We start from the raw sequence: 18,903 nt of genomic DNA on the forward strand, positions 1-18,903 counted from the left end.
GCAAACCTGTCAATAGGATGCTGCCGAACGAAGCAGTCTTGTTTTGCTTAAATCCACAATTCACATTGAATACTCAGTCTAAAAATTTCCAGAAGCCGAACACTTCTAAAGCCCAAAAGATCTGGCGGGCACCTGTGCATGCCTGTTTGGGGGGACACTAGCACCCCGTTTATCTGGCATGGTCACGGAACCTGTTCTTCCCCACAAAAGTAAGACTTTCAGAAGATGAAAGCTTTCCACCTGCATCCCCATCACCTTTAGGGCCTCTTACTTTTAACCATTTTACTGGATTTATTTTTTTTCCAAATATTTTATGTGTATGTCCTGAAAACTCAGAACTGCCTAAGGGGAGCCAAGCCTGGGATCCCGGGACAGGTCACCTCTTGATTGGTGACCCCGTCTCGGCCGGGCCCGGGTTTCCGATATGAACACCCGAACAGTGGAAGCCACACCTCCCTCCCCCCACGTGCCCGCTGGGGAGACGGTTCCTCCCGAGAGCCCCTCAGAGCGGTTGTTTGTAAACCATCTTTATTCTTCGTGTCTTACACTCACCCCTGGGTTTTTGTGCTTGGAAGGATTAACTGCATTAACTACGCCTTTTTTTTTTTTTCTCTTTAACAAGGCTGATTGATCGTTGGGAAGGAATTTCATCACCTTTTAACAAAAAACAAATGAAAAGATTGGGGGGAATAGTAGCTTTGCTTCTTGAACTTGAGAAAACGCCTCCCTTGGGGCTTCTGGCTGGCTCAGTGGGTAGGACGTGCAAGTCTTGATCTTGGGGTTGTGAGTTCGAGCCCCACGTTGGGTGTGGAGACTACTAAAAAAAAGAAAAGAAAGAAAGAAGGAAGATGGCTCAGTCGCCTAGGAACACTTACTGGTCGTCGTTTATCGGGGACCGGAGAAGCTGTGGCCGCGAGAACTAAGGGCGCACCGCGGGCGCCACTGTCCGGACCGGCCGCGTGGCCGGGTCACAGGCTGCAGGGCGCTGGTGCTCACCTCGCTGTCGTTTGCGTGCAGGTTGGTGGCCGTGGCTCTTCTGTACCTGGAGCAGGAAGACGCTTTCTGGTGTCTCGTTACCATAGTGGAGGTGTTCATGCCGCGGGACTATTACACAAAGACGCTGCTGGGGTCCCAGGTACGTGTAGACATACTGCGCCTCGGTCAGCAACGTGGGGAGTTCGAGCTGAGACAGGACCGAACTCAGCCTTGGGGGGTTCCTGCTCACAGCCTCAGCCACTGAGCCCTGTGGCGGGTGCAAAACAGGGCATGCCGCAGACCCTCGGCCGGGCTGAGCGTGAGCCGGCGGGGCGGGCTGGCGGTTACGCGCTGTGAGGAGTGGACCAACCCCGCAGCCCTGCTGTTCATGGTGACTGTTCCGCTGTCCCCCCGCCCCCAGGCTCTGCTGTCCTTCCCCTGGGCTCTGCTGTCACCCCCGGGTCCCCTCCCCCGGGCTTCGCTGTCCCCCCCCCCCGCCCGGGCTCAGCTGTTTCTCCACCCCCCCCTCCCCCCGGGCTCAGCTGCTCCCCGGACACAGCTGTCTGCAGGGGCAGCTAAGTTGCGGTCCAGGAATGTCTGGGAACCTGGTGTGTCGGCTCAGGTTCTCCAAGAAGCTGAGCCAGGGCAGGAGTCGACGAGCCGGAGATTTCTGAGGGGAGGCACCTGCGAAGGACGAGGGGTGGGAACGGGGAGGCTGGGGAACCCCCAGACCAGGGAAAGGAAGGAGGCGTGGGTGGGACGGATCTCTGAGGCCGTTTTGGCCAGGCCGACGGGGAGTGCGCAAGCTGGGGCGGCGTGTTGCAGGCACGCGTCTCGTGGGAACGGGCCATGTCGGGACCTGCCGCGGTCACTTCCTGGCTGGGAGCAGCCGGAGGTAGTGCTGGACCCAGAGGGACAGCCTGGGGGCCACAGTCACCTCCCCAGCAGGAGACGTGAGGGCACAGCTCACGTCCGCTGCACCTGGAGCCCGAAGCCAGGGCCGGGCAGGGCGATGTGGGCGGGGAGAGCCCGGGGTTGTCCCCACGTGGGCAGTCCTGGCTCTGGACCAACCCCTTGGGCCCAGGCCAGGGCTCCCCTGGGCCAGGCTGGGGCCGCTGCCCAGCTGGCAACCCTGCTCATGGGCCTGACCCTCCCGGCCTTGCGGCTGCCGGTGTAAACCCAACAAGGGACCAGCAGGGGGCAGGAGGGAAGTGCAGGTAGTTCTCGGCCCATCACGGGCACTGCCTGCCCACGGCCTTGACTCCTCCCTGGCCAGCTCCTGTCTGGCAGGCCCCCCATGCTGGGGGAACCTCCCTGCTCCAGCCTGGGGCGGCTTCCTGCCCTCACCTCTGGGCCACCTCACCACCAGCCACGTGGCTTCTCGGCTCTTCTGTCCTCATGTGACCAGTCCCTGCACAAAATCCCTCTGTCTTACACATTTAGGGTGGCGTCTGTTTGCCTGCCTGGGCCCTGAGTTCTGCTGTGTATTTGCATCTCTCGTCATGGCCTCCGTTACCGCCTGCCCCCCGCCCACCACGCCCCAGCCTGGACTCGTCCTCATGCCTCTCCCTCTGCGGCCCTGTGATCACTGCCACCTGCCTGGCGGCTCGAGTACCTGCTTCCCCACTGACCCCCATCAGGGCAGCGCCGCTTCTGCATCACCGCGCTGCCTCCCCATGTCACTCATGGGGTCCCCTGCTGGAAGCACAGACTGCCCCAGGACAGAACACTTGCTCCCGGTCGCGCCCTGTTCTCCGTGTGGAGCTAACCCCCTCCGCAGGTCACTGTCCCCCGCTTGCCTCCCTAGAGAGCTTCTGCCCGGCCCGGGCTCTGAGCGCCCCGTCCTCTGTGCCCCACGCCGCCCCGAGCCCACTGCCATTCCTGCCGCTCTGGGGACGGGGAGCCTGCTTGTCCCGCAGCTGGTCAGCGGCCATGACGTTCCTTCCAGGATCACCAGCCGCCGCGTGGCGAGTGGCTGAGCGTCGTGCGCGCTCCGACCAGGACAGGGAGAGCTGACACTCGGCACCAGCCCAGCCCGTACCGGCGGCTGCCCAAAACCATCCCAGTGAAGGCATCATTGTCCCCGTTGTACTCGGGGAAAACTGGGGGTCGGAGACACGAAGCAGCTCTCCTGAGGTGCCCCTACCATGGGCCCGGGCCGGGGGCTGGGCTCTGGGCCGTGTCCCAGCATCACGGGTGCCAAATGATCCCAGGACAGGCTCAGCTGGTCTCCCCGTAACCACGTCACTTTGCTACATTACCTAGAGGCTCTTCTTGTCAGAATATTCTGTAAACTAGGAAATGAGCCGTGGGAAGAGGCAGCAGTCACTGTCTGGTGGGAGTGAGGAGGCCAGTAAATTAAATTCTGTGTGTCACGGACACCTGGGAGCTAAGAGCTTTACAGACTCACGATCTCAGATGACTGTGTTTCAGAGTAAGAAGAATGAGGTCTTCATCCATCTTAAATCCACTGAACCAGGCCCTCCCGCCTACGAGCCGTGGAGCTTGGCCGCCTCACTCCACGTCCCCGCGCCTCAGCTTCCCCAGCTGGAAGACCAGCATCACACTCCCCTCGTACGAGTGCTCCAGTTTGAAATTAGGTGCATTACGAGCTTATCCTAATGCTTGGATCGTAAAAACTCAATAAAACGCAGAAGGGGAAAGCCTATTTTAAGCATGTGGGTTTAAGATAAAATTTGCATCACATTGTCACATAAACACAATTGTAAAGTCCGAGGAGATAGTTTTCTCCCTGACAGTAAATGTCGTGGCTGCTCACGAAGGAGCGGTTATTAGGGAATACGAGATGTTCGGAAGAAAATGAAAATCCTGCGTTATTCTACCCACACTCGAGACCACAGTTGGCATTTTGACATCTTTCCTTTTTGCCTTTTTTCCCCCAAATACATTTTAGGTATTCACGTTGGGGGCAAGACGTGTCCTAGCTGGTTCACACGCTAGCTCGAGCGTCTTCCCATGTCATTCTGTGCTTTTTCACTGCCGTGTTTGGTGGCCGTCACTCTCCATCGGGTGAATGCATGTGACGAGTGTTCTCTCCTGCGGTGGGCTCCGTGTAAGGCCGCACTGGGGCTGGGGCAGCCATGTGTGGCCAGCCCCCAGCCCCGTGCTTCATGAATCCCTGTCGAACTGCTGCCACGGGCCAGATGCTCGCAGCCTCTCCGTCTGTTCATCAGCTGAGTCCACGTTGTGTGCCAGGACCTTGGTGGGCACTGAGGATACTGTCCTCCCACGTCCTCCTGACCTCGGCGGGGTGGGGGCTGAACAGAGGCCCGAGGGTCGTTCCCAGCAGGCTGCTCCACGCCGGGCCTCCTGAACCAGGCACCACCGGCCACCTGATTGGGAGGGCCCAGGGCATGGCTCTACTCCCGCTTTGGGGTCAGCTTGCTTGCCCTTCCTCTGCAGAAGGAATCCCGCTGCTGTCCCTCGTCCTGCGGCCCGCCGTCCATCCCCCTTGCCTGTGCACAGTCCCTACATCTCTCCAGCACTGGCCGGAGCCAGGTGGAGAGCGTGTGCGGTTCAGGGGCTGTCGGACGTCCAGGCACCTCCTCTAGTGGGTGATGCTGACCCCACCTGGTGACAGGAGCGGGGTTCCCGGGGAGACGGACCCCGGGGATGTGTGCCCTGCCGGACGGTCGTCCGGCTTGCCCTGTGGGACTTTGTGCAGCTTTCCTGGGGGGCGCGGTGCGGGGGGAAGGGGGCGGCTGGGGACGCTTTAAAGGCGGCTTATGTGCTTTTGTCTGTTGGGTTTTTAAGGAATATTCATTATAATTCATTTCAACCAGTTTACATCTTTGAAACTTTGTTTCTTGCTCTAGTCAGAAGGCAAATTAGCTAAAATGTACGTTTCCAACATGATTCCTGTATTTTGTTGTCTTTTACGCACTGAGAAGAATTTAACTCTTTAGAACCATTTTTTTGTAAAAAACAATGTTTTTAGCATTTTGTTATTTTGCCTTTTAAATTTTACAATTTCAACCAGTAATGCCTACTTGAGTCTAACCACGCCCTTTAAAAAAAAAATACCTTTTTGTTTGTTAAGGCTTCTATGATAAAGAAAAAGCAAAACTTCCAAAAAGGAGGAACTGTGGGCTTTTTTAAAGTTTAAGATTTTCCTAAAAAAAAAACCTTTTTAAAATGTCATTTTAGGGGGCGCCTGGGTGGCTCAGTCGTTAAGCGTCTGCCTTCGGCTCAGGTCATGATCCCGGGGTCCTGGGATCGAGCCCCGCATCGGGCTCCCTGCTTGGCGGGAAGCCTGCTTCTCCCTCTCCCACTCCCCCTGCTTGTGTTCCCTCTCTCTCGCGCTCTCTCTCTCTGTCAAATAAATAAATATAATCTTAAAAAATAAATAAATAAAATGTCATTTTAGGGGCGCCTGGGGTGGCTCAGTCGGTTGAGCTCTGACTCTTGATCTCAGCTCAGGTCATGATCCCAGGGTCATGAGTTCGAGCCCCGTGTTGGGCTCCACGCTGGGTGTGGAGGTTACTTTTAAAAAGTGTGGTTTTAGCGTGTGTATGTAGATTGTTTCCAGTTATCTCAGACTTCCGGTAACCCCAAGAATCAGTGCACTCTTCATCGCAGCTTGGCTGGTGTGCAGTTGAGAGCTGGTGCCGGTTTCTCTGGGATCGACTCCGAGGAGCCGTGCGGGGGCCCCGCGCTTTCCGGGCGCGTCTGGGCTGCTCTCCGGGTGGTTCTCCCGACGTGGCTCCGGCAGCGCGTGGCTTCCTGTGTGGTGGTCTCGGGGCTCACGGAGCGTTGGGGGCTCCTGACGAGGGTCATACCGTCCCCGCATGGCGGGCTCTTCCTCGCTGGTGTTCCGCACGCGTGGCGTGCTGTCCTCAGCGGCCCTGGCTGGCACCCGTCCGGCCCCGGGAGCGCTACCAACACCCCTCACCGGGGCCCTGAGCACAGCTGACCCAACAGGCCAGGCATCTGGCTCCCCCGCGCGGCTTTTCGCTCCTCCGGGGAAGCAGAGGGACGCCTGTGCCCAGCAGAGCACCGTGGCCGATGTGGGCAGGAGGGCCAGAGCTCCTCGTTGGATGGTGGTTTGCACGTGGCTTGTGGTACCCCCAGGGCAGCCGTGAGAGAGCGGGGAAATGTGCCCCAGGCCACGCCGTGGGTAGGAGGTGGGGCCGCACCGTGGACCCTGGAGGTCACGCCCTCGCGCTCCCACACCCGGGAGGCGTCTGCGGGACAGACGTGGTGATGTCGCACCTGCTCTTGGGCCCAGGACTCGGCTTCCGCCCCCCGTAGCCCTGGATTGCGAGTGGGCAGCTAGGCCGACTCTTCCCCAGCTCTTTGTAGCCTCTTCTTGGGCGGCGCGAGGGCAGGAGTGCGCTTCCGGCCGAGGCGCTCCAGGCGTGCGGGACAGCAGGCCCGCGGCGCACCGACCCCACGCCCTCCCCTCTGCTCCCCTGCAGGTGGACCAGCGGGTGTTCAGAGACCTCATGAGCGAGAAGCTGCCTCGGCTGCACATGCACCTGGAACAGTACAGCGTCGACTACACCCTCATCACGTTCAACTGGTTTCTGGTGGTGTTTGTGGACAGCGTCGTCAGCGACATCCTCTTCAAGATCTGGGACTCTTTCCTTTACGAGGGACCAAAGGTGGGTCCGCTCGCTGGGTGACTGGGCACGCTGCGGGTGGCAAGTGGCCAGCTCACCGGGGACGTGGTGGGCCGCCGTGGGAGGGCCTGGGGCGCGGGAGGCCGCTGCCCGGGCAGCCCCGAGCGGAGGGCCTCTCTGCTGACGGACGTCCCCGTGCTGCCCGCAGGTCATTTTCCGGTTTGCCCTGGCGCTTTTCAAATACAAGGAGGAGGAGATCCTGAAGCTGCAGGACTCGATGTCCATATTCAAGTATCTCCGCTACTTCACTCGCACGATCCTCGACGCCAGGTGAGTCCTCAGGTGGGGGGTTCCAGCTGCCCCTGCTCCACGGAGAGCAGCCTTCCCGGGTGTATGGTGTGCGAGCGAGGGGTGGGAGAGGCTCTGGACACCCGGTGGCCTCCACCGATGAGGGGGAACCAGGATGGAGGACGGCTTGTCCTTGATCCAACCAACGTGCGTCCCACAGGCCGGTTTGTTTGTGTTCAGCAAGTGTTTCCTGAGCTTTTCCGGCGTGGCAGGCCATCCACCAGGCACTGAGGGTGACGGGGGAGGGACAGGCCCTGACGGGAAGAACCCGAGGGGAGATGGATGGCCTGATGGGCTGGGTGCTGCCGTTGGGGAAGCCTGGGACGGGGCAGGTGGGGGGCGAGGCGGGGTGAGCGGCGCTGGGTGGGGGCACCTGGGAGAGGGTGTCCTGGGCCCAGGGAGCTGGAGCAGCAGTGGGGACGTGAGACGCAGTGTGTCCGGGGCCGTGGAAGTGGCTCGGCCGGGACGGCCGGGCGGGAGCAGAGCGGGACTGGGCCTCATCGCTGGGGTGTCGGGAAGACAAGAGGAGGGCTGGTAGCGGGGAGGACGCCAGGGGGTCGGGGTGGCCTGGGGCGGGGTGCGAGGTGCCCCCAGAGAGGGAGGAGGGGCAAACTGGAGGGCAGGAGAGGAAGTGGACCTGGGAAGACCCAGGACTTTGGGCCGGGCACCGTGTGTGGGGGGAGCATCTCCGTGCCCCCCCACAGGCCACACGGTGTCGCCTGTTCCGGGCCATTGTCTTGCATGTGCCCTGACGGCGGATGGCGGCTGTTCTGGCCACGCTCCCACGGGGGCTCCAACGGACCTGCCGCTGGTTGGGCAGAGGAGGAACATCTGGGGCTTATATATGCTTTCAAACTTTTTTTTTTTATATATATTTTATTTATTTATTTGAGAGTGAGCACAAGCAGGGAAGAGGGAGAAGCAGACTCCCCGCTGAGCAGGGAGCCTGATGCGAGACTCGATCCCAGGACCCTGGGATCATGACCTGAGCCAAAGGCAGACACTTAACCCACTGAGCCACCAGGCGCCCCACTTTCAAACTCTTTGGGCTATAGCTCATAGGAAGGCTGCTTTGTCTCAGACCTGGGATGCCCGTCCTGAGGTGTGTAGAAATGAAACAATTTGTTGAAATGTTTGTGGTTCTTGCTAAAGGTCTGTGTTAGATATTGAGGTTTTTGATTCCCTTTCGGTTATGAAATGCTTGTTGCGACTCTGCACGCGGACTTCTCCATCCACTGATGTGTCACAAACTGCTTCCAACCCCCGGGGCCCCTGGTAAGCGGACAGGCGCCCCTCTCCTGGGCTGGCCCGTGAGACGCCCAGGGCAGCATCCAGGCCTCCGAGCTGCAGGGCGCCAGTGTGGGGGCGAGCCCGGCCGCGGGCGGGACGTGGGGCAGGAGCTGCGCTGAGGCCCCCGGGGGACGGGACGCTGGGAGCAGAGGGGGCTGACGGAGGCCACACCTGACTCCCAGAAGTCATCGCTATCTTTAGGGCCTCCCGCTTGGGAAGTGGATTGTAGGGCATATTCAGGCGTCCTGAGGTGCCTGCACCAGTGACCTGAGCGTCACCACGTGGAGCCTGAGGGTAACGTTGGCCAGTGAGAGTCTGGGGTGAACCTCCAGGGCGTCCGCCGACCTCGCACGAGGTCAAGGTTGAGAAGGGCTTGGAAGCGGGGATGTGGGCGCGGCCGGCCCCTTGTCAGCGGCTCTGGGGCAGCTGCCCGGCCGTTGGCTTCAGGAAGTCAGGGTCCACCCTGGGACCCGGGTTTGCAGACGCGTGATGGCCCAGACCCCAGGGTTTTAATAAGCTCCCCAGACCGGTGGTTCCGGGTAAGTAAGCGCTTCTGTGAGGAAGGAGGGAGAGGCTGTGGAGTTGGCACGTGTTCAGGGCATGTCGGGTTAACAGGATTAAACCAGTCTCGAGTCAGGGCTCCTGGGTATTCAGCCTTAGCCGACCACAGGACGCCCGCTGGGGCTCCTGACCAGGCCTGCAGGGCAGCGTCCTGCTGTGCTCGCGGGGTGACCGGCCGCGCAGCACCGGCCCACCGAGGACTTCGGGGCTTTCTGTGTTTGCCTCGTGCCGCGAAGTGGGGGCTGGACGCCCGGTCTCGGGGGGCACGCAGCCTGGGGCTAACAGCTGTGGGAAGGGGCCGGGCGCAGGGGCCCTGGGTCCTGGGTCCTGGCTGGCACTTCCACTCTGCTCGGGCCGGCCCTGTTCTCCCGCACGCCCGTGTTCTAGAACACTCCGGGATGCGGCCTCTGAAGCTGGCCTCTCCGACCTTCGCCCTCCTGCGGGAGAATGCTTTGGAGTCAGGCTGCGTGTGGGTGTGTGAGAAGTCGCCGGCCGACGTCAGGCCAGGTGGCAGCCCCAGCTGCCGGCAGGGGGCCCCGGGCAGTGCTTGTACCATCACAGCTGCTCCTGGGGCTGGAGGGAAGAGAAGCCGCCGGGCCGGCCGAATCGGGGGGCAGGCCCCTTGGTGCTGGAGGAACCCACTTCTGTTTTCACCCCCCGGCGGCCACGGCTGACCCAGTTAGTGCTGGAACCCCTAGCCAGGCCTCGGGGCACGTCCTGGCTGTTTTTGTTAAACTGCTGGTCAGAGACCAGGGCAAGTTAGCGGGGTCGGTGCATGGACCTGCGGCCGGTGGGAAACCCATCGAGTGCCCATCCGTCTCTAGACCACGTCCAGCCCTTGTGCGGCGGGCTGGGTGACCGTTCCCGCCAGGTGGACTCCTTGCCCGTCAGTCCCAGGAAGCCTGAACCAGCCTCCTGCTGGTCCCGCTCAGGCACACCGGCCCTCGGTCGCCCAGCACATGCCAGGCGCTGTTCTGTCCTCACGGGGGCCGCGCTGGTAACCCCACACCCCAGGAGGTGGCACTGCGGTCCTCTCAACATACAGGGAATCAGAAGCCAGAAAGGGAAGGACCCTCACCCCACCCGCCCCACGACACAGTGAGCGTGGGCCTCCACCCAGGCGGTGGCTCAGGGCCAGCCCCGTAGCCTCTGCATGAAGGGCGCTGGCCTCCAGCTGACACACGTGCCCCAGGCCCCGTCCCATGTCCTGCCCTGCTGACCTCTGTCCCCATCCTCTGTCCCGCCAGGAAGCTGATCAGTATCTCCTTCGGGGACCTGAACCCGTTCCCCCTGCGTCAGATCCGGAACCGGCGCGCCTACCACTTGGAGAAGGTGCGGCTGGAGCTCACGGAGCTGGAGGCCATCCGCGAGGACTTCCTGCGTGAGCGGGACACCAGCCCCGATAAGGGCGAGCTGGTCAGCGATGAAGAGGAGGATACCTGAGTGCCCCCCACCCCATGACACTGCTCTTGTCTTCACAACCAAAGCGTGCCAAAAGGATACACGTCAGAGGGGCCTCTGCTCATCAGAAAGCCCGAATGTAATGCCTGTGGTCTCTGGAAGTCTGCTGGGCGGACGTCCATGGCCACACTGCACTTCCTCATTTCCACGCGGGCCGGGGTCTGCTCCGTGTACAGCCATCTCCGGGCCGTGGCGGGTGGTGTCCGTGTCCCGCGTGACCCGTGCACCCCCAGGGGAACCGGCTGGCTGTCGTCGAGCCTGTTGACAGCATCTGTCTGGGTTCTGTGGTTGGCTTGCACCCTGGCGTCTCCCCGTGTCGCCCCCTAGCCAGAGCGTGGCTGCTTTGGGTGGCGTGAGGTGAGCGAAGCAAGTGCATCTGTGTTCGGGAACAGCCTGGAGAAATCCCACACCTTCCGTGCCAGGCGAACCACCGGCCGTGCCCCATCTCTGGACTAGCCTGGGGAGGGCCTGGCCCTCCGGACACCCCCGCTCCCCGGCGCACTGCCGGGCTGCCCCGCCCCCAGCCCACGCTCCGCCTGGCGCGGCTCCGTGAGGCTCTGTGCTCTCTGCTCTCTGGGGAGGGACTCGTGGAATCACTGCGCAGGGATGAGAGTCCACAGAAGCCGTGGGCCGCCGTCCTGCGAAGCAGGCCCACCTCGGGGGCAGGCCTTGGTGGAGGAGACAGAGGAAGCTCCTGGGGACGCCTTACAGGGCCGCGGTGCGGGTGCAGGGTGACGCCGTCGGCCAGGGCCCGGGGCCTCCCCCACCTGCTGGGACGGCGGGGAGGCCGGCTGCCGTGCCTTTGCTTGGGACAGAGCTTTGGTGAGCTGTCCCATTCGGGGTCCCTCCCCAGGGCTGCCCAGAGGCATCCGCGTCCTGGCAGCCGGCCTCCCCCTCCCTGGGGTCAGCGTGGTCCTGGCTGTAGGGTCACCACCGCCTCCAGCAGGCCAGGCTGCCCACGCCGTTCTGCGGACTGGGAGCGCTCTTTTCGAAGCTCTGCTGAGAGGCTCTGCGCAGGGAAGGTTAACTTTGCTTCATCGCTCCGCGGACCATCCCTGCTCCACGTGTGGACGCGAGAGTTTCCTGGCACAGCGTTATCCAAATAGGAAAGAAACCATTGCACACGGGATTTTTACACTACCTGGAGAAAGTGGAAGTAACCCCCAGCTGAAACGCATCAGACGCAGCCGAAGCGCTGAAGGAGTCCCCTGAGGAAGTGCATTTTCTAAGGACAGATGTTCCGTCTCGGTCCGTGTTTATCGGTGTCCCGGCTGGGCTGGCGTCCCCGCATACCGCACCGCGTCAGCTTTTGTGTTGTGAGGTTGGTTAGCCTGATTTCTCAGATGGCAGAGGCGGCGGGGGGGTGGGTGGCTGCTGGAGGGCGGCCTTAGCGCGCGGCCTCACTGCCCTCCGCGGACCCCTCACCGGCTGGGGGACAGCAGTGAGGAGGCGCGGTAGGGTCAGGCTCTAGCTTCCAAGCTGACTTCCCCGGAACTGCCACATCCTGGGGTGAAAATGCTGCCTTTTGGAATAGGCTGGTTATGTCGGTTTTGCCCCAAAAAAGATGTATCTTAAAAGCACCTGGATCGGGCCCAGGCGCCTGCTGGGTGTGGCTGGAGCTGTGGTTTCGGGGAGCGGCCAGCCGCGCCGTGTTGGTGTCCGCAGGCGGCTGTCCGTGCCCGGGCACTGGCCGTGAGAGCAGCGCGGTCGTGGGGGGCGTGGACGGGGGACACTTTCCCGGAGGCCGCCCGGTCTCTGGGTGTGCAGAGGGCGGCAGGGGTGCTTGGCCCGGCCCAGAGCGGGCAGGGTGCCGAGCGGCAGGCCGCGCCCACAGCCAAGGGCAGCTACCAGCTCGCACGGGGACGGGTTTTGTGTCTTACGGGCTGAACATCTGTTAATACTTTTGTATATTTTTCACTACAGTTTATATTTTTATAGACTATTTTTATCAAGGGTTTTTCAATTATGTACATCTATTTTATATAACGAGTTCTTTGTGCGCAACTGTGTGTGATCGCGAGAACCCGAGCGGCCTGGGTCGCTCCTGGCTCCCGGGCCATCCGTGGCCCCCGGGCCTGCCTCCCGCGGCCTGTGGTCACGCGCACCGCCGTCCCGCAGCAGCCGGGGCCCCGGGGCTGGAACGCGTCTGCCTTCCTCCCACACTGTGTCCATATAGGAAGTATTCTAGGCGAATCGCCAGTGCATTTTTTTTTTTTAAACTGTTTGTATTCTTGCACAGATCCCCACCCTGGCCTTGTGCGGGGCTGTCCTCCTGCACGTGCCCTGGGCAGATGGGCCCCGCACGGGGCAGCCCCTGCAGGCGGGAGGCTGGCTGCCACCTCAGGGGGCTGCGTGGGGGACAGTGGCTGGTGACTTCCCCTGATGTCACTGCGGCTTCTCGGCTTCTCTGAGTTAAATTCTGGAACAGTCTTTATACTAAAAAGCCAAATAAACTACTAATTTGTATAATGTTCTGGTTTGAGATGCCATTACAGTTGCTCATGACAGGGCTCACCCCCAGGGCTCAGAGGGGTACAGGACTTCGGGGGGGGGGGCTCCGAACTGCCAGACAGCTCTTTTTAGGTCCACGTTCTTGGTTTGCCCTGGGGTGTGTGGGACAGGATGCCTCCGTCGACCGTGCAGCCCTGGGAGCCGAAGTCAAGCCGCAGGTGAATGCGGGGGCACCGAGGTGAGCGCTTTGGGGTCCCGGGCCTCAGCCAGGAGCTGCAGCAGCTCCCCCCGCCCCACCCCAGCTGCAGCGTGCCCTGAGTCATGGGCTGTTTGCCTCCTGTCTGGGCTGACCGCTCCAGCCCAGCTGCCACTGGGGACACCATCCCCCTCACCCCCCGTCGTCGGAAAAACACACGAGAATGATTAAGACCAAATGTCTTTCCATGGTGTGGGGGAGGGGGCTCCAGGGAGGATTCCCAGGGCGAGCAGATAAGGATCTGCTGAGCCCGTCTCCTCCTGGGACAGACTCGGTGAGGCTGGGGGGTGCCTGAGGTCACAGCAGTGGTGAGCCAGGACTGGGACCCACATGCTCGGCGTGGGTCAGGGCCCAGACACAGAGGCCCCGTTCCTTGGAAGGGTTGCCGCCGTGGACAGCACGAGCCCTGGGAAGCTGTTACGGAGTGTGGGTCCCCAGGGCCTCCTCGGGCCACGGAGCTGTTGCAAACACAGGAAGGAAGTCTGATGCCCCTGCACCCCCCGACGGCGCAGTGATCCTGGGACTCTTACAAGCCCCGGTGACTCGCTTTCCTGAGTGACCTCAGCCCCGCCTGCCTCTGCGTGAGCCACCGTGGGGCCTGCCTGGAGCCGTCTTCCTGCCAGGTCAGAGGGCTCAGCGCCGGGTGAGAGGGGACCTCCAGGACAGCGTGGCCAGGGCCTCGGGCCCCAGGCCAGACCCACGCAGAGCCCTGGGCTTCTCAGGCCCCGTGGAGCGTGTTACTGAAAGGGGTTTGGTGTGTGAGCGAGAATGGGAAGCCGGAGAGCAGCTCTGCCTTCCATCCCTTCCAGGTAGGGACCGGCCCGGGGACAGATGCTTGCGGATGGCTTTAGCCTCTGCCGTGTTTTCCTGTTCTCAGTCCCCAGGGTGCGACTTTCAGTGATGCCCTCCCACCGAGCCACAAGTAGACACATGGCCCTCATCCCACTACACAGCTCAAGAACCACCATGCACATTACAGGCTGTGTTCCCTGCAGGTGTCCACGGGGTGGGGGCCTGGGCCTCTCTGACCCTCCGTGTCCCCCATTTGGAGAAGGGGGATTCCACCTTCCAGGACTAGCACTGGGGAGCAGGCTCTAAAAGACATGGCCACTTCCCAGAGGAGGGGCTGGGCCTGGCAGGGTCATGGCTAGCCTGGCTGGAGCCCAGGACCCTCTTGGAGCGCCTCCTGCCCAGCTGCTGCCCACTGTGTTCACCGGTCTGGTTCCATGGACGTAGGTTTGGCAGGAAGGACGGGTCTGTGATGGGCAGGGCCTAGGTCGCACCTGGGCCTGGCAGGGGGACAGGAACCAGCTGCCACCAGCCCAGCCATCTCTGAACACGGAGTTGGGAAGGGACAAGTGGGGGCCGGGAAGGGGGTGGCCGTCCGCGCCTACCTGCACCCCATCACCCCTGTGGGTCACCAGCTCCACTGATCCTCCTCCCCTTTGGTGCAGGTGAGCTAACGGGGTGCTGGAGCCCTCAGCGCCATCCCCGTGGGGGAGTCCCTGCTGGAGGCAAGGGCCTTGGTGCCCGAGGTGGGGTGTGACCCAGTCACCACGAAACCACAGGTCTCAGGCCCTGGAGTGGGGATGTGGGGGGTGCAGAAGGAGCGTGGCTGGGACCAGCACTCCCCCGCCCCTCATCTGCAGCCCGCTGAGGACAGCGGACTCCTCCTCGAGGAGCATGTGAGGAGGATGGAGGGCAGGAGATCGGGTCTGAAATTCTCCCAATGCAAGAGGAAACCAAGCTGCACGTTGAAACTGTAGGTGCTCATTTATGTATAATAATAATAAAGGTTATGTAAACCGTTGAAATAAAAAAATACGTTTTTTTGGGGGGAGGGGGCCCCAGCCCGCCACCAGCAGGCCAGGTTAGCACCTTCGGGGTGCAGCCCGCGGTCGGGCGTGAGGTCCGTGTGTCCGGGTGGGGGGGTCGGCGGACCCGTGCAGCCTGGCCCAGCTGGGGTGGCTCAGCGGCGGGCGATGCGCTGATGGCCGCGGGAGGGGGCTCCGTGGCCCAGAGGGGGGCAGGAGCGGCAGCACTGGGTGTGGACGGCAGGCAACTGGCATCGGCCCAGCAGGCGCAGGGTCTCACAGAAGCCGAAGGGCAGGCGGTCCTGCTCACAGCCTGCGGCAGGGCGGTGGGGGGGGGGCCTCAGGATGGAGCCTACACCTGCACCCCCCGCACCTGCACCCCCCGCACCTGCACCCCCAGCACCTGCACCCCCAGCACCTGCACCCCCCCGCACCTGCACCCCCCCGCACCTGCACCCCCCGCACCTGCACCCCCCACCTGCACCCCCCGCACCTGCACCCCCCCGCACCTGCACCCCCACACACCTGCACCCCCAGCACCTGCACCCCCAGCACCTGCACACTCCCCGCACCTGCACCCCCAGCACCTGCACCCCCAGCACCTGCACCCCCAGCACCTGCACCCCCCGCACCTGCACCCCCAGCACCTGCACCCCCCGCACCTGCAACCCCGCACCTGCACCCCCAGCACCTGCACCCCCCGCACCTGCACCCCCAGCACCTGCACCCCCAGCACCTGCACCCCCACACCTGCACCCCCCACCTGCACCCCCCACCTGCACCCCCCGCACCTGCACCCCCCGCACCTGCAACCCCGCACCTGCACCCCCAGCACCTGCATCCCCCGCACCTGCACCCCCAGCACCTGCACCCCCAGCACCTGCACCCCCAGCACCTGCACCCCCAGCACCTGCACCCCCCCCGCACCTGCACCCCCACACACCTGCACCCCCACACACCTGCACCCCCAGCACCTGCACACTCCCCGCAACTGCACCCCCCAGCACCTGCACCCCCCCGCACCTGCACCCCCCGCACCTGCACCCCCCGCACCTGCACCCCCAGCACCTGCACCCCCAGCACCTGCACCCCCCCCGCACCTGCACCCCCACACACCTGCACCCCCACACACCTGCACCCCCAGCACCTGCACACTCCCCGCACCTGCACCCCCAGCACCTGCACCCCCAGCACCTGCACCCCCAGCACCTGCACCCCCCCCGCACCTGCACCCCCCGCACCTGCACCCCCCGCACCTGCACCCCCCGCACCTGCACCCCCAGCACCTGCACCCCCACACCTGCACCCCCCCGCAGCTGCACCCCCCAGCACCTGCACCCCCCGCAACTGCACCCCCCAGCACCTGCACCCCCACACACCTGCACCCCCACACACCTGCACCCCCAGCACCTGCACACTCCCCGCACCTGCACCCCCAGCACCTGCACCCCCAGCACCTGCACCCCCAGCACCTGCACCCCCCCCGCACCTGCACCCCCCGCACCTGCACCCCCCCGCACCTGCACCCCCCGCACCTGCACCCCCCAGCACCTGCACCCCCCAGCACCTGCACCCCCACACCTGCACCCCCAGCACCTGCACCCCCAGCACCTGCACCCCCCACCTGCACCCCCCGCACCTGCACCCCCAGCACCTGCACCCCCCCCGCACCTGCACCCCCACACACCTGCACCCCCACACACCTGCACCCCCAGCACCTGCACACTCCCCGCACCTGCACCCCCAGCACCTGCACCCCCAGCACCTGCACCCCCAGCACCTGCACCCCCCCCGCACCTGCACCCCCCGCACCTGCACCCCCCCGCACCTGCACCCCCCGCACCTGCACCCCCCGCACCTGCACCCCCAGCACCTGCACCCCCACACCTGCACCCCCCCGCAGCTGCACCCCCCAGCACCTGCACCCCCCGCAACTGCACCCCCCAGCACCTGCACCCCCACACACCTGCACCCCCACACACCTGCACCCCCAGCACCTGCACACTCCCCGCACCTGCACCCCCAGCACCTGCACCCCCAGCACCTGCACCCCCAGCACCTGCACCCCCCCCGCACCTGCACCCCCCGCACCTGCACCCCCCCGCACCTGCACCCCCCGCACCTGCACCCCCCAGCACCTGCACCCCCCAGCACCTGCACCCCCACACCTGCACCCCCAGCACCTGCACCCCCAGCACCTGCACCCCCACACCTGCACCCCCCCGCAGCTGCACCCCCCAGCACCTGCACCCCCAGCACCTGCACCCCCCAGCACCTGCACCCCCCGCACCTGCACCCCCAGCACCTGCACCCCCAGCACCTGCACCCCCAGCACCTGCACCCCCAGCACCTGCACCCCCCGCAGCTGCACCCCCCAGCACCTGCACCCCCAGCACCTGCACCCCCCAGCACCTGCACCCCCCGCACCTGCACCCCCAGCACCTGCACCCCCAGCACCTGCACCCCCAGCACCTGCACCCCCCAGCACCTGCACCCCCAGCACCTGCACCCCCCCGCACCTGCACCCCCAGCACCTGCACCCCCAGCACCTGCACCCCCAGCACCTGCACCCCCCCAGCACCTGCACCCCCAGCACCTGCACCCCCCCAGCACCTGCACCCCCAGCACCTGCACCCCCAGCACCTGCACCCCCCCGCACCTGCACCCCCCGCAGCTGCACCCCCCAGCACCTGCACCCCCCCGCACCTGCACCCCCCGCACCTGCTCCCCCCCGCACCTGCACCCCCCCACACCTGCACCCCCCACCTGCACCCCCCCAGCACCTGCACCCCCCGCACCTGCACCCCCCCGCACCTGCACCCCCAGCACTCTCCCCCAGCACTCTCCCCCCGCACCTGCACCCCACAGGGGGCTCCCCGCCACCCCAGGGCCTCAGGTCCCCAGCTGTGGCTAGCCTTGTCCCACCTGCCCACCCAGGTCTCTGGGGAACCAGCCTGGCTGCACTCTGCTTTCCAGAGGAAAGGCGTGGGGACCCCCACCCCTGACCACCTCAAGTGCTCACGAGAAGCCAAAGAGCCTGCCACCCCTCCCATGCCTGCTGACCCTCGTGCCCCCGACAGGTCCTGGTGTCAACGGAGGCCCCCTGTGCCTCCTGCCCACCTGCAGTGGAATCGGCCCCCTGACCCTGACACCTGTCCTGCCAGGTCTCCCTGACCCCCTGCAGCCACCTGGGTTGGACTCAGCCTCAGCTTCCGGGTCACAGAGTCCCATCGGGCCGGGCCCCGAGGCCCAGGGAGAGCAGGTGGGACCCGGGGCCCTGCGGCCTGAGTACAACCCAGGCCTCCTGAGGAGGGACGGACGAAGGCTGCAGGCGACGCGCGTCCAAGGCTGAGGCTTGGCTGGCCCTCCCGCCTTGTGCTTATCGGCGCTATTTGGGGAAGCGCTTCGCTTCCCGCCGCCTGGCCGTGCTCCCGCTGCCGCGGCCAGCCCCCAGCCGCCCAGCAGACGTCCCGGCAGGAGGAGGGGCGGGCGGTGGACGGCCGCGGGCCTGGGACATCCCCCTGGGCCCAGCAGAGGGGGGAGGCCACAGCTCTGAGCTGCACATCTGCGGGCCTACATCCTGTCCGCACGGTGTGACCTCACGCAAGCTTCTTAACCCTGGGCCGGGGGGGCGGGGGGGGCCAGTTCCCTCCTCTGTCCGTACCCCCCACCTCCGCAAGCGGATGTGGGTCATGCTAGGTCAGCTGCTCACCGTGGTGACCGCACACCCTGGACTTTCCAGGCTTTCTAAATGTCTTGCCACGCAGCCCCACAAACCATCAAAACATCCTGGGGCTCCAGGATCTTGGCATCCAAGTCACCTCCCCGCACCGGCCTCCACCCCGAACGCCTGACTGGGGACGGCTGGTGGTTCGGCCACCTAACCCCCCCCCAGGCCCCTGCCTGCGGTCCACCCGACCCCCCGGAGACCTGACCTCAGTTCCCAGCAGACGCCACAGCCGCCCGAGCCCCCACGGCCCTGAGCCCAGCGTGAGGGGCAGTGAGGAGCCGTGGCCGGCCTCCACGTGGAGGCAGGTGCTGTGGAGGCTGCGGCCGGGAGATCTGACGGGCGGGGCCCTGGGGCCGTGGGATTGCAGGAGGCCCGGGCAGCACGGCGTGGCAGCCGCTACTCTGGGCCTGGACCGGGGCTGCCCAGAGCCAGCCA

At 64.3% G+C, this 18,903-nt stretch overlaps 2 protein-coding genes across 5 annotated transcripts in view; one reads left to right on the forward strand and one right to left on the reverse strand.

The window, feature by feature from the left end:
- The window catches only part of TBC1D2B (TBC1 domain family member 2B), a 65,949-nt gene extending 53,263 nt beyond the window's left edge, over positions 1-12,686 (forward strand). For all 4 annotated transcript variants that reach the window (XM_036067595.2, XM_078078790.1, XM_078078789.1 and 1 more), the window contains exons 10-13: positions 1,018-1,135; positions 6,414-6,599; positions 6,766-6,887; positions 10,004-12,686. In XM_036067595.2, coding sequence (XP_035923488.1) covers positions 1,018-1,135; positions 6,414-6,599; positions 6,766-6,887; positions 10,004-10,199 — 622 coding nt within the window. In that variant the 3' untranslated portion in view covers positions 10,200-12,686. The remainder of the gene's footprint in view (positions 1-1,017; positions 1,136-6,413; positions 6,600-6,765; positions 6,888-10,003) is intronic.
- A 1,988-nt stretch (positions 12,687-14,674) lies between these two features.
- The window catches only part of ADAMTS7 (ADAM metallopeptidase with thrombospondin type 1 motif 7), a 44,941-nt gene continuing 40,712 nt past the window's right edge, over positions 14,675-18,903 (reverse strand). Inside the window, exon 24 of the mRNA XM_078078792.1 lies at positions 14,675-15,051. Coding sequence (XP_077934918.1) covers positions 14,894-15,051 — 158 coding nt within the window. The 3' untranslated portion in view covers positions 14,675-14,893. The remainder of the gene's footprint in view (positions 15,052-18,903) is intronic.

This window comes from Halichoerus grypus, chromosome 8 (assembly GCF_964656455.1).
Source record: "Halichoerus grypus chromosome 8, mHalGry1.hap1.1, whole genome shotgun sequence".
NCBI classification, from domain to species: domain Eukaryota; kingdom Metazoa; phylum Chordata; class Mammalia; order Carnivora; family Phocidae; genus Halichoerus; species Halichoerus grypus.